This window comes from Neomonachus schauinslandi, chromosome 3 (genome assembly GCF_002201575.2).
Source record: "Neomonachus schauinslandi chromosome 3, ASM220157v2, whole genome shotgun sequence".
NCBI classification, from domain to species: Eukaryota; Metazoa; Chordata; class Mammalia; order Carnivora; family Phocidae; genus Neomonachus; species Neomonachus schauinslandi.
In genome coordinates this window covers 174,885,205-174,899,671 of record NC_058405.1, presented here as the reverse complement: position 1 = coordinate 174,899,671, position 14,467 = coordinate 174,885,205, and the positions used below count along the sequence as shown (strand labels likewise).

General features: G+C 54.3%; 2 protein-coding genes across 5 annotated transcripts in view; both read right to left on the bottom strand.

The window, feature by feature from the left end:
- Positions 1–187: 187 nt before the first annotated feature.
- Positions 188–7,763, bottom strand: DNAJB2 (DnaJ heat shock protein family (Hsp40) member B2). 4 transcript variants are annotated; one of them, XM_021702778.1, is made up of 10 exons: positions 7,559–7,763; positions 7,179–7,278; positions 6,421–6,530; positions 5,036–5,089; positions 4,741–4,863; positions 3,922–4,014; positions 3,597–3,699; positions 3,335–3,405; positions 2,289–2,495; positions 188–1,154 (listed from the first exon to the last, which is right to left on the bottom strand). In XM_021702778.1, the coding sequence occupies exons 2-10, from the start codon at positions 7,241–7,243 to the stop codon at positions 1,144–1,146; spliced, it is 837 nt and encodes a 278-aa protein (XP_021558453.1). In that variant the 5' UTR covers positions 7,244–7,278; positions 7,559–7,763; the 3' UTR covers positions 188–1,143. The 4 variants fall into 4 exon arrangements, with proteins under 4 accessions (XP_021558453.1, XP_021558451.1, XP_021558450.1 ...); XM_021702776.1 differs by having other exon boundaries at positions 188–2,495; XM_021702775.1 differs by having other exon boundaries at positions 188–2,495; positions 3,597–4,014.
- Positions 7,764–9,276: 1,513 nt separating this feature from the next.
- Positions 9,277–14,467, bottom strand: part of LOC110592111 (tubulin alpha chain-like) — a 10,580-nt gene continuing 5,389 nt past the window's right edge. Inside the window, 2 exon segments of the mRNA XM_044913624.1 lie at positions 9,277–9,346; positions 10,261–10,279. Coding sequence (XP_044769559.1) covers positions 9,277–9,346; positions 10,261–10,279 — 89 coding nt within the window.

Here is a 14,467-nt window from a genome sequence, read left to right as displayed (position 1 = left end):
CAACAATGTACTAGGGAGGGCAGCCTGGTCAAAGGGGGGGGGGGACTTCTGCTGTCATCTGGGAAGCCTTGTGACCTCTGGGTGTTTGGGCAATAGAGGGGGCTACGTCACCCACTGGTCCCGTAGGGTCCCCTTTGGGGCCACCCTGGAAAGGAAGAACATGGGAACACAGCACACCACCGAGCGCTCAAAACAGCTTTATTTGTTGACTTCCAGTGTTTCTCTCTCGGTCTGAGCTCAGCCTAGCTGGCTTTGATAGGTCTCTGAGATGCAGTATCACAGGGCTAGCAACACTCTGGCTCCACCGCTCCCCTCCCTGGCCACGGGGCTCCCCAGGCAGGGAGGAGGAGAGGCAGCTCATTTGTGGTGTTGGAGAAGAAGAATGGGCAGCAGGGTCAGAGGCCAAAGAAGCCATACAAGCAGCAACATGCCCGGAGCACCCATTACACACCAATCCCGGCCACGCACATGCGTGCTCTCTCTCTCTCTCTCTCTCTCTCACACACACACACACACAAACACAAACACTCCCACACCGGTGGCCTCCCCTTCCAAGCTCTCTGCCTGCCTACGCCCATCAGTCAGCCTTCTGGGGCCCCGCCCTGCTTGGCCATCCCATCCGGGCCTGTTCCCACTGCCCACAGGAGAAGAGCCTCTCCCAGATGCCGCAGGGCTTTGATTTGTACACTCTAAGCCCGGCACTAGCAAGAGGTGTCAGGGGAACCGAAGCTTGGCCCACTACCCCTTCATCCACATTCTTGCCACCCCTGCCAGAGTCAAATCAGATGACAAGATCTCCCCTTCTCACAGCGAGTGACAAGCTGACCTGGGCTGGAACTACATGTCCCAAGATGCACAGCTCCACAACCACACACCGCTTCCCCTAGCATGATCTATCAGAAACGAGGCAGGGTGTGTTGCATTCTGGGACCTGTAGTCCCCAAGAGACAGCACCAATCACCCAGGGAAGAGTTCACAGGCTAAGACTACGGATGCCTCCCACCCGGCCCCCACCCACCACCCAGGCCCAGCTCTACGCTCAGCATGGGTGAGGGAGAGGAATGGAGGGTACCCTCCCAGCGCACAGGGGAGGGCGCTGTCCTGTTGGAACTGTGCAGCGGCTCTGGATCCTGGACATCCAGCTCAGAACACATCTGAGGAGAGAGTGGGGGCGGGGTGACAGGAGACAGGGTCAGCAGCCAGCCGTGGAGGATGGAGCTGAGCATGCAGACCTGGGCTAGCCCTGTGGCCTCTCCCTGAGCCCTGATGCATGGTGAAATAGGACGGGGTACAGTCCCCTCCTAGGCCTCCCTCCTGGGGCACCCTGGCCTTATCCCACCTCTCCAGGGATAGCCAGCCTCACCTCTGCCTAGTCCCGAGGCCTGGGGCAGGCTGAGGCAGCAAGAGGAAGGGAGGAGGAGTGGGCTCCGGTTCCGAATCTGGATGAGAGGCTCCCGCCCCACCCAGCTAGCCTCCCCAGAAGACCTTATGGCCCTACCGGCCACAGCATCTTCCTGGTCACACTGAGGCTTTCTTGGGGAAGGAAGAAGGGAGTCCTAGCCAGATGGCAGTGAAAGCAAGCGATGCGGCCCGCAGGGAAGTGCAGAGAGAAGAGAGCGAGGGAGGAGCGGCAGCACCAGAAGGGAAGCAACAGAGACGTCAGAGCTCAACGCTGCACCGAAACCAGGGTGGGATGTCTGCAGCTGGACAAGGAGCACGGGAGACTCCCTGGTGTAGCTGCCAACTCCGGTTCAGAGAACCCCAGGCCAAGTCCTCCTTCCTTGATGTCATCAGCAACACAGGTGGCAGAAGACCTGGGCACAAAAGGCCCGACCCAAACCACTAATGCCCCTTAGAAACTCCCTATCTAATAGGAGTTAAGTGCATCCTGGCTCCTGGGAGGCCCTCCCACTGCCCGGAGGCTCCACCCTGGGCTTCGCCAGGGACCTATCAGCTGTGGGCTGAGCAGAGCAAATCCCAAGTCCACACTGGAGTGCAAGTGGACATGGGAGGGAAACCTGTTGGGGGAGCACTGAATTGGAGAAGGGCTCCTGCAACTCAGGCCCTGCCCCTCTGCTCCCAACAGTGAGCAGGACCCCCCGGTCGCCCTGAATCAGGGTGGTTTGGGCCTGGTGATCAGAGAATGAGGCAGCGAGAGGCCTTCTCCTCTGGGGATGGGCTGGGTTTGGCCGCATCCCCCCTTGCAGCCTCAGGGGTCCCCCCCACGCCGGGATCTTGGTCCTGGGCCTTGGGCAGCCCCTGCCGACGACGCTGCGCCCCCCGCCCACCTGCTGGTTTCTTCCCAGCTGCCTCCATCTCTGACAGGCTGTAGGCCATGGCGAGCTGCAGGTCTTCATCATCCTCGGAGAGATCGCTGTCAGAGGTGCGGGAGGCAGGAGTCTGCCGGACCTGTGTGCCCCCTGGCCTGGAGGTGACAGACTGTTGCTGCTCGCGACGGCTCAGCTCCAAGCCCAGCGCTAGGTCATCTGGGACACCTGTAGGAGTCATGGCCACCATGGAGCCCTCTGACCCAGGCCAGGGGAACCAGGCCAGGCTGCCTCATGCAGTGGCAACTCTGACCGCTTACGGCCCCTCCTTTGGAACCGGCATGCATGCACTCTGGCACCTAGCATGGTGGTCATGTGCGTGGGCAGGTACCCAGCGCCAGCAGATACGAGCTGTCTCCTTGGGCAAGTCACTCAACCTCCCTAAGCCCCGCTTTCCTCATCTATAAAATGGAAACGGTGAGAGTGCCTACGTTGTCAGGTTGTTCCAATGACTAAATAAGACAGACCAGGAAGCGCACTCAGAGGCGGCAAGCAGGGAAGGGGCGCGGCGCTGACCATCCCATCCGGCGTGACACTGTGGGAAGGGTTCCGCCCCAGGAATCCTGCATCCTGCGGGTCACTCATGGCTTTACCCCTTACTAAGTAGGACAAGGCCGTGGGCCTGGGGCTACTTGGGAGTTAGGGCCATTTAACCATGCTGAGGTTCAGTCTCCTCACATGAAAAATAGGGCCAATATCAAAGCCCTGCCTTCCCCTTGCCTGCTTCAATACAGAGCTCATGTTATGCGCACAAGTGCTTTCAAAATAGTCCATGCTCTGCAAACCCCGGGCACCCACTAAGGATGATGGTGATCGGCTGGCCCTCTGAGACTCCTCAGTTCCCTGCCCTTGCCCGGGGATCCCCATCTCTGATTCTGCCAGTGGGGCCTGTGGCCGCCATTCCTTCCCTGCCCCAAAAGAGTTCCGAGAGGAGCAGTTTGGAGGGGGCCTTGGGGCCTGGGCCTGGGGCTTCCTGCCAGGGACTGGGTGGCAGAGCCATTCCTCACCATTGATTGTGACTGACTTCAGCTGTCCGTCTTCTTCCACTTCTACCCGTTCCTGCCCGTTCTCCATGATTCTGTGGGGGACGGCACGGTTCACTCAGCGAGCACGCACAAATCCTGCAGGTGCCTGTCCGCGCTCTGGGATGCCGCAGCGAACAGGACAGGCTCTGCCCACAAGGAGCTGACCTTCTAGCTGTATGCTGCTCCCCCTCTACCCCTCACCCCCACACCCCTGCACCTGGGATGATCCCAAAGGAGCCCTCACCTGCGTGTCGTGATGCGGTGTCCTTGGACAAAGGTGGTGGATGTAGAAACAGAGCGAAAAGCACCGGCCCCAGGACTGAAGGAGAAAGATGAGGAGGAGAAATCTGGCATGGACACAAGGGAGGAGGCAGAGAGGTTGTCAGAGGGAGGATGGAGCCGGCATGCTGCAGTCAAGACGGGGCCAGGAACCTCTGTGGGGTCTCCCTGCAGAGATGCCCGAAGGCAGGGCTCCACATACTCAGGAGAGAAGGCTTGGAAAAGGAATGAGCCGGGACGAGGGGATCCAGGACCCAGAGCTTGCAAAAACGCGAAGGGACAGCACATACCAGAGTGCCCAGGGAAGGAGGAAGAGAAGGTGAAGAAGGGGCCTGAGTGTCGGGAGCCCCGACTCTGAAGCTCTGAGAAGGGGCCCAGGTCATCTGCAACAAGCAAGCAGATTAACAATCATCTAGCAAAGAGAGCTGCCCCCCAAAAATGTGTGAACCCTGCCTTTCAGCCTATAAATATAACCTGCTAAGCATTTCTGATATTTTTTTCTTTTTTGATTGTGGACTTGCTTACGAACTAAATTTTTTTTAACATTAGATATGAAAAAGATCCCTGGTAAATTCTGTCCACAGTAGACAATGAAGGAGGGAAGGGAAAGAGGAAGCGGGGACGGCTAGCTCCTTCGGCACAGGCAGGTAAGCATGGTGTAAAGTCAGGCCCACCCGGCCAGGAGGCCCGACTCTCCCGTTTGCTGCGTGACTCTCAGCTAGTTATCTGGAAGTATCCTTGTGTTCTCATCTGTAAGTGGGGAGAAAATTATCCCCCTCACAGCGTTCATAGTCCTCACTGCGAACATGTTATCTGTTGTGTGTGATGTCACTGTGATTGTCACACTGCGCTCTGAGTCCTGCTTTGACGGCTGCTATTGTGCAGGCCTGACAATGCACCACTGTTGCCCTCATTTCATAAGGCGAGTCTCTGTGGGCTCAGGCCTGTGTCAGGTTCTGTCCCCGCTGTCCCTGGACCCACCCGCCCAAAATCTTCCATCTGTGGAATTCTGCTGCCCGCTCAGCCTCCTGCCTCAGGGGCTCCCGGCTGATGGAGGGCAGGCCTGGAACGCGAGTCGAGCCAATCAGAGGCCTCCTGAGCCCACTCACCAAAGAGCTCCGCAAAAGGGTCTCCACTCCCGAAGAACTCCCGGAAGACCTCCTCGGGGCTGCGGAAGGTGAAGGTGAAGCCAGGGCCACTGCCACCAGGTTCCGCCCGGGATGGGCCAGTTCCTGGAGGAGAGGCAGGATGAGGAGGGGCCTTAGGGCATGCGTCTTGCTCTGAGCCAGGCCACCCACTGAAGGCATGGCCAGGAGCCTCGAGAGCATCCGCTGCACTAAAAATCTGCCCTCCCCCTCTCCTCAGTGACCCACTTCCATCCCTGGGCCCCGCCGCTCCACCTACCTGCCCCAGTCAGCCCTTCCCGGCCATAACGGTCGTAGATCTCCCGCTTATGCTCTGGAAAAAGAGACCCGATCATTTCTCCCTCCCTCTGGGATGATGGCCTCCCCTTCCAGGCTAGGACCCTCAGAGGATCACCCAGTGACTGAGGCTAGGGGGACAGCAGGGTGCACGGGAGACACGGGCTATAGGTTTCAGCAGTGCCAGCTCTTCGCAGTGTGGCTCCCTCTCATCTGTAGAATGGGCACAATAACAGCACCAACCTCACAGGGTCATTGCAAGGGTTAAATAAGACAATCCACATAAACTGCTTGGCACAGTGCCTGATAACACAGTAAGTGTTCAACAAATATCAGCTAATTATTACTATGCTATTTATCAGGGCTTAGCCTCAATGTCGCCTCCTCAGAGAGGCCTTCTGTGACCACTGTAACAAAAAGGGTGCCCGTTATTCCCTATCAACATCACCCAGCTACTTCCCTGCAGAATACTCTTGTCTATTTCCTTGGTTAATGTCCGGCTTCCTGGGTCAAATGTAATAAACCCATGATGACCAGGACAGTGTCTGCTTGTCCTCCGTTGTTCCCAGAAACGGCCCAGCACCATAAACACTCAATGAATATTTTCTGAATGAATGAATAAAGAAATGACAGACCTGGAGGGGCGCCTCGTGGCTCAGTCGGTTAAGCATCCGACTCTTGATTTCAGCTCGGGTCATGATCTCAGGGTCGTGAGATTGAGCCCAGCATAGGGCTCCATGCTCAGTGAGGAGTCTGCTTGAGATTCTTCCCCCTCCTTCTCCCTCCCCCTCTGCTCCTCTCCCTGCTCGCACTCTCTCTTTCCCTCTAAAATAAATAAATAAATAAAATCTTAAAAAACAAAACAAAACACAACAGACCTGGATTCGTATTCCGGCTGTGTGTGACCTTGAGCAACTTACTTCACTTCTCTCAGCCTCAGTTTCCTTGCCTATAAAGTGGGGATGATAAATCCTGCCTCACAGGATTTCTGTGAGGACTCTTGGGGATTACACCCACCAATGCTTGGCACAGAGAGGGCTTGGCACACGTAGGTTACTTGCCCTGCTTCCAATCCCTTGTCAAGACCCATGCTGCAACTACCATCCCAGATCCCGGGGAGCAGACACTGAGCACAGGGGATTCGGGAAAGAATAAAAGGGTGCTTTGCACATAGTAGGTGCTCACTTGAAGCCAAAAAAAAAAAGGTCGCAGAGTCCCCTGTTGGGCGGGGGGGCGGCACTTAAATGCCAGTTTGGAAACAGGCACAGAGGATATGGGAGGTGGCAGCATGGCTTTGGGAAGGAGTACGACGGGGCATGAAATGGAGGCGATAGGTGCTGCCCTGCCCTGCCCCCTCCTGGCCCTTACTGTCTGACAGCACTTCATATGCTTCCGCCACCTCCTTGAACTTCCTCTCAGCAAATTCTTTATTATCCGGGTTCTTGTCTGGGTGCCACTGAAGAGCCTTCCGCCGATACCTGCAGGAAGTGGGTCCAGTGGGTCGGGTCAGAGGACAAAAGCAAGCACCTCTCACCATGAAACAGAATGACCCACTTGCCCATTAGCCTGCCACTATCCTTTCTCCACTCAGATCCCCGTCCACCCTAGCTGCTAGGGCTGCCTCTGCTGCCATGTTTTAATGGAGTCCCTATCTCTCCCCTCTGCAGCCAGTGCTAGGACTACTTGCAGCAGCAGATGATCATGTAAGCAGGAGAAAGCCCCAGCCCTAACCCCTCCCTGGAGCTCACTGGGGCTGCAAAAGTTGGAAATATGTTTGGCCATGGGCTGTACAGGGCACTGGCCCCTCCTGGTCACAGGGCCTGGACATTTTTGCAGGCATCCTGAGAAAGCCCACACCTAGGGGCTGAGGCTTGAGGCAGGAGCGAAGGGGGAGGTGGGGGGGATCCACTGGAGAAGGACGCACAGTGCACCCCCCAGCAGAACTTCTTCACGCTAAGGACTTTCTCCTACTCTTCCAGGGATCTTCTTCCTTCCTATAGAGGGAGCCCCCCAATCCTTTCTAAGGACCTAGTTCCCTCGGCAAGGCCTCTGAAGGACCCTATGGTGGTGTGGGGGAGGGGTAAGGGGGGGTGAGAGGCTTTCTGATGCGCAGCGGAGGCACTTACGCCTTCTTGATGTCATCAGCAGACGCACTTCGCGGCACGTCTAGGATGTCGTAGTAGGATGCCATGGCAACTCGTCGGGAGTCAGATGGGCCTCGGGGGGCTGCAGGAGAGGAGGAGGAGTCAGGCCGGAAGAACCCAGGGTCCCTCCCTGGGCCTGGAGACCCCCCGGGGGAGCCGGAGGCGCTCCCAGGGGGAAGCGGCGCCCACCGGGTTCTGCTTGGGGCCGGTGACGAGGCACCCTCCGGCAGCCTTATCGGCCCCCCGCAGGCCGGTGCCGAGGGCTATCTCGGCGCCCAGGCCCGGGGAGCCCTATCGCAGCCCCGTGACTCCAGCAGCCCGGCCCAGGGCCTCCCAGCCTGACCGGGGCCCCCCGCCCGCACCTCCTCCGTCGGGAGTCCCTGGCCTCCTGCAGCGCCCCGCCCCTGCCCCCCGCCGGAACCGTCTGGCACCGGCCGCCCCGGCTCGCGGCTGCTGCGTAGGACGCGCCCGGCCCAGCTGTGCGCGCAAGCATGCGTCAGCGGCACTGAAACTACTAGAGACCCAGAGGGGGCCGGCTCGGCCTGTCACCCAGGGGGCGGGGGTTGGGGGACTGCTGCAGGGGCTGCCGGGAGATGGGGGCGGAGCCGGCTATTTTGGGCTTGCACCCGGGCGACGTCATCCCCAGACGGGACCGGGGAGACCGCGGCCGGTGCCATTCCGGCGTGACGCACTCGCGGGCCAGCGAGCCGCCCGGCCCTGGTCCTTCTGTCCTTTCCTAAAAACGGGCTCGATGATCGATGGCTACTCACTCCGGAAGAAATCCCCCATCTCAAGGACTCAGACTCCCCGCTCTGGGCCTAAATCCTCCCCCTTCAGATCTCTGCTTCCGCCCCAGGTCCCGAAAAGAGGCTGCCCCAACTTCCCTGAGTAGGTCAGGCCTGCCTGTCAGTGTCTCCTGACACCATCACACTCGTCTGAGCTACAAATCAGCCAGCCCTTGCTTGTTTGATTCTTTGATGGGCCTTCACCTCCCCGATTAGAATGTAAATTCCACCGGACAGAGATTGGGTCTTTTTCTTGCCCTAGAGTATTTAAGGCAGTTGTGGGGTTCAAAAATAGCCTTTGGATGATTAAATAATGAACAGATTGGAACTTCTTGTTGACAGTTTTGACACATTTGGGGAAGGTGGGGTTAAAGGGTAAAAGGAAAACAAAAAAAAAAAAAAAGGAAAAGGAAATTCTCCAGATTCAAGGTTTTTTGGCTTTTTGGTTTTCTGGGATCCACCCCCCTCCCAGAGTGATCCCAAATAGACCTTGTCCACCTCAAAATAATTCCTGGGTTCAGGCCTCATGGGAGAGTTAGAGAACTTTCCAGAATTGGCTCCTGCTTGATATCGTCCAGGCTAATCCACAACTATTAATTGAACATCTATATAGTAGATGCAGCCAGGATGTATAATGAAGAATATGACCCAGTCCCTGACTTCACAGAGCTCCAATTCGGTAAGACACCAGCCCAACAATATAGCCCACTGGGAAATCCCAAGGTTTTATAAACAGACAGACCTGGGTTTGCAACCTGGCACTATTGTGTGACTTGGCAAAACTTTTGAGGACTCAGTTTTTCCTACCTAAATACAGGTAACGCCTAGAGCTGTTTGAAAGTCAAATGAGGTGTGGTACATAGTACATCTGGGTCTTAGTACATACCTCTCTGGCATCATGATTGGCCCAAGCAGTCATGCTTATGTGAGACCGGAAGAGTGTTTTCGGCTGGGTGACCCAGCAATCCTTCACCAAAGAGAAGGGCTTGAGCCAGACATGAGGGAAGAAGGTGGTGTGCATTTGTCCACTTTCCCTGGCTGCCCACAGTCTCAACCTTCTGAATACCTTTGGGCAATTCCCAATGTGTAGGCCTTGATGGGAGGCAGGCCACCCCCTGTCACAAAGCCCTGACATGTGCTCTCCCAGACTTCTCGGCTCTAGGGGTACATAGCCATTAGCTCTCCCAATTGAAACCTCCAGCTGGGACTTTGAATGTGGAGCAAGTCACAGGGAAGCAAGGGCCGTTGAGAATTCATTTCTGCGGTGATTGTGACAGCGGAGTCAGCAGCGGCCTCTAGTGTCTGGAGGAGGAAATGTCGGTCTCGATGCCTGGGTGGGAAGAAGCCTCATTGCAGCCCCCTGTTCTGTAGGGAACCGGGGTCTTTTAGGCAGGCTGTCCTGTGCCCTGACCTTGACTAGGGTGCTGGATGCTCAGCTTCCCTTGATGCCTACCTGTTTGCGGAGTCTCATCTGGCAGCCCTCATATTAATTCTGTGTGCTACCCAGTGTCTCTCCAATGTGTGTGTGTATGCGGGAAGAGGGGGGTGTCTTTTTTCTTTGTTTTAACTTGCCAGAGCTAACTTCTGCTGTTTACAGTGAGAATCCTGACTGGTCTTAGTATAAGAGGAGGAAATAGGTTAGGTCACTCCAAAATCTTCCAAATCTCTTTCTTCTTACTTCTCTTATCTCAACAGACATTTGTCTGGCACCTACTGTGTATGTGATATTATATTAAGAATTGGGAATACAAAGGGGTTTAAGTTCCAGTCCTTGTACTCAAGGTGATAAAAATCTAGTTGGGACATTGACAAATAACAGCTGAGGGAAATTATATTGAACACATGTGGCAAACAAAGTGTTAATTTCCTTTGTTCACAAGAAAGGACCAACAATGCAGTTTTTTAAATGGGCAAAAGGCACAGACAAGACAGTTTACAGAAGAGAAAATGCTGATTTTTAAACATATGAAAAGATGCTCGATCTTATTCACAAGAGAATTATAAAGGAAAGCTGCAATAAAATACTTTGTTTCACTTATCAGATGATTGACAAAGATCAAAAAATTGTATACATTGTGTGGGCAAGGCTGTGGGCACAGGCATGCTAGTACACTAGCAGTGGGAGAGCAATATGGTGCATATCAAAGTTAAAGGTGCATAGCCTTTGACCCAGCAGTTCTGATTCTAAGAGTTTTTGGTTGTACACATGGGCAAAGAAGTATGTACAAGGGTTCCAGAATTTGTTTCCAAAGCAAAGAATTAGAAACCTAAATACTAACAGCAGACTGGTGAAATAAGCTAGGGTACACTATCCAATGGAATAGTACATTGTTACCAAAAAGAATGAGGCATATCTTTATGTACTGATAAGGACCATCTTCCGGATTTTTTGTTAAATGAAAAAACGAGGGTAAAACAAAGTGTATCGAAGTGTGTGTATAGTCGTCCCCCTTATCCACGGTTTCAGTTATCTGTGGTCAACCACAGTCTGGAAGCAGATAATCCTCCTTCTGATGTATCATCAGAAAGTCAGAAGTAACCAACCACTACATTGCAATACCTACGTCATTCACCTCACTTTGTCTCATCATGTAGGTATTTTAGCATCTCACATCATCACAAGAAGGAGGGGAGTACAGCATGAGATATTTTGAGAGAGACCACTTTCGCATAACTTTTTTTACAGTATATTATTAGACTCGTTTTATTTTATTGTTATTGTTAGTTTCTTATTGCGCCTAATTTACAAAGTAAATTTATCATAGGGATGCGTGTATAGCAAAAGACATAGTATATACGGAGTCTAGTACTATCCATGGTTTCAGGCATCCATGGGGGCCTTGAACATAATATCCCCCATGGATCAAGGGGGACTACTGTATACACATTAATATATATGTAGATGTCTCTGGAAAGAAACAAGAACAAAAATGTTAATAGTGGAGGCTGTCAAGAGCGGAACAAAAGAAGGGGACTTCTTTTCACTTATAGACTTATTTTTGCTGCTTGGAAATCTCTTTTGTACCTTTTCAATTTGGAAGCATGTTCACAAAATAACTGTTCGACTATATACAGAATTTTTTAAAATCTAGTTGGAGAAATAAGATATTGGCAAGAACCTGAGTGCCACCATACAAGGCAGTCCATGCCAAGTGCTGAATGAGCGATAGAGACAGACAGGAGGTGCTGGGAGAATCTCGAGGGGGGAGCTTCCCAGGGCTGGATGGTTCTGGGTGACTGTGACCTAAGCTGGAAGGAATGGCAACACTGAGACAAGCAGGGGGAGGTGGCGTTCCAGAAGGAGGGAATGGTACAAACACAGTTTTGGAGGCAGGCATGTTCCTGACACACCAGAGATGAAGGAATAAATGTGTTGGGTGGAATCCAAGTTGGGAATCTGTCTCTTGTGTCTGCCTGCAGGAGGTAATTGTACTCTGGCTTTAGAAGCATCGGGGATGAAAGCATTCCCTGCATTGAGGGAGTCTCCAGGAGGCAGAATGGGTGGCGCTCCTGGCTGCCCCATGGAGGGCTGGGTTGCCACCTCCCCACACCCACACTTAGCGCAACTGAGGCCTGCCAGTGCCTGTCAGCAGAGTTACTAGCTGGGAAGGCCCTGCAGGGTTTGAGAGGAGATGGCCACACAGCTGCCCAGGGCGGGCGGGCGCGCTGGTGCCGCAGACAGGAGGGGCTCCTGGCCCCCTCTCTGGATGCCCAGGCATCCTGACAGGTGAAGACCTCACATGCTTCTGGCCTCTCCCAAGCCCTTACCTCACCTCCTATGAGATGTTCGGACTGGGAGCCCTTTCCAGAAGGCACTGATAGCCCCCAAACCTGGCCTCAAAGATGCTTCTGCCCTCATTCAGTCCCAGAAGCTGTGTATCTGCCCCCCCACACCCCCCACGTGCCCTCCACCACAGCGCCTGGGCAAAGGAGTGTCAAGCATCACTCCCTCCTTGCCTTTGAGGTAGCTGAGTCACTGTCTGGGCATTAGAGACCTGACAGGTTCAGAGACGTGGTGTCTGGAGGGATGCCTGGAACCGCTGTGGCAGGTGTGGGAAGGGCATCTGAGGGAGGGGAGGACAGCAGCAGAAGCGTCTGTCCAGGCTGACCTGGGTTGGAATCCCAATTCCTCCATTTATAACTGAGTAACTTTGGGCAAGTGCCATAACTTCTCCGAGCCTCAGTCTCCACATCTGTAAAATAGGCATTCATTTAGCAAGTCTATTCAACAAATATTCAACACACATGTTGCCTAATATGTTCAGCCAGCGACATTCTAGGTGCGGAGAGTAGACAAGCCTTGTTCCCATGAAGATTCCAGTCCAGTGGGTCTAACTGTATTTACCTCAGGATTTAACAAGGTAATATGGGCACAGGGCCGAGTACATAGTAGGTACTCAATAAATGACGATCTTTCTTGGGATTTGAAGGGCTCCCAAAATGACCCCTCTTCTCTTCCCAAGTTTGAAACCAGCTGAGAGAGAGAAAGACACAGGAGTCAGATAGAGATTTGAAAGTCAGCCCTTTTAGTGGGGTGAGGAAGTGGATTTGAGGGCATAGCTGAACTCCTCAGCCCAAACGGGTTTCTACATACTCCCACTGAATTAAATTACTCTCACCACCGCCATCACACATACATGGACACAAAACTGCAGGCCTCTCTTTTCCCAGGATAGAGCTGCCCCTGTAAGCTTCAATCCTCAAAGAGAAATTGAGAATACTTGCTGTCCCTGGGCACATAATTACAAAATGAAAGGAGCAAACTACTGTGCTGGGCGTGCCCATTTTCTTCCCTAACCCCCCCCACCCCCACGATCCTGCTGCTTTCACTCCATCCTCTGCTTACTACAGAGCAATAATCAGGACAAGACAGGGACAGGTGATGGGGACTAGGAGTCACTCCTTTTCCGGTTTGACCCGCCACAGGCCCTGAATGCTAGCTAGACCTGGTGTGGGTATGTGTTTGCTCTGAGATCCATTCCCCCACCTTCCTGGCCCTGCTCCGGATATCTCACTTGCTGCACCCCCTTGTCCCCAGGCCCCTCGCCACCTAGCTCCTGTCTAGGTTCAAACAGTGGGAGCCACTAGCCGGAGATTGAGGGTAGGAGGAAGGAGAAGTCAGGGTTTTCCTCCCCCTCTCTCTAAATCAGGGGCCACCTCAGGCAGTGGCTCTGGATCCTGCCGAATATCCCTCCCTCCTTGGCTCCTCCTGCCACCTCTGGGCAGCTCTGCTGTGGTTCCAGCTCCCACCTGGCGTCCCAGCTCCAAGGGTCTGGCATCACCATCTCATCCCTTGGCTCCTCCAGCCCTTTGGGTTGCTAGCAGCTTCCTGGTGTTGCTGACCTTTTGGTTGCCTTCCCAGCCTCCAATCCTGGGAAAGGGAAGCCGCAGGAAGGACAGAGCTGAGGGCAACGCTGAGCATTAAATCTCTTGGGGGTGGGGGGATGGGGGGGATTGTCCTAGTTTCAATCCCTCCAATGGTTAAGTCATCTCATCCCTCCAGCCCAGCAGAGGCTACAGAAAATCCATATGTAACGATTTTAGGGCCAGCCATCTCGTTGGAAGCTGTGCTTGCATAGCCCAAGGCATGGGATTGAAATGAGGGTCAATTGTCGTTATCAAAAAGTGGTGCGTTTTGGGGGAGATTTCTGGGAGGTCAGCCATTTCCCCCATTGTTGTTGCCACTGTGCCTTAGACGCCAGCTACTGGGCCCTCTACCCAAACCTCCTGCCTGGAAAAGACAGAGCTCCGATCTGTAGGGTGGGGGTAATGAGTGCCGGCTCTGGCAGAAGGCGCACTTGTGACCCTCCTGTGTGAGAGCCAGGCTCCTGTTGCAGCCCTGTGTGGCTGGACCCACTTCACTCCCCTCCTGCCCCGGGGGTTCCCTGTTGACGCTGCAGCCTACGTGGGTGCCACCCGGACGGGCGGGGGAGTTCCTGCGTCACGGGGTGAAGGCTTAAGCAGTGGAGGAACGGAGCCAGGGGATACATTTCCCCACCCTCACCTCCTCTCCTGCCCCCTCACCCAAGGGCTGATTCAGAGATGCCATTTATTCGGCTGCATCTTCTCTGGGGTGAATTCTGCCTCCTTCTCTGAGGTACTCTCTCAGATCCCCATTCAGCTTCCTGGAATCGCACGCTTTAATAAAATCTGGAACCAGATCTAGTTTCTGGGGCACCTAGGCTAAGATCCCAGCCTTCCTATCTCTCTTGAAGGAGAAACCCCTGCTCCGCAAATTTTCCCCAGAGAAAAAGACACTTGCGAGATGGTAAGGCTACAGCACTTTATTTAGGATAGACACACGGGATTCCCCTAGTATTCATCCCCCTCCTCTTCTCCCTCCCCCTCCACACTATCCATGCCCACCTCCTCGTAATCCTTCTCCAGGGCCGCCATATCCTCCCGGGCCTCCGAGAACTCCCCCTCCTCCATGCCCTCGCCCACGTACCAGTGCACAAAGGCCCTCTTGGCATACATCAGGTCGAA

Coding starts and splice junctions, on each gene's coding strand:
- DNAJB2 (XM_021702775.1), bottom strand. CDS start 7,243: ATGGCATCCTACTACGACATCCTAGACGTGCCGCGAAGTGCGTCTGCT. Junction 5,090..6,420: donor ATATGAAGTGCTGTCAGACA/GTAAGGGCCAGG, acceptor CTCTTTTTCCAG/AGCATAAGCGGGAGATCTAC. Junction 4,015..4,740: donor CCCTTTTGCGGAGCTCTTTG/GTGAGTGGGCTC, acceptor TGCTTGTTGCAG/ATGACCTGGGCCCCTTCTCA.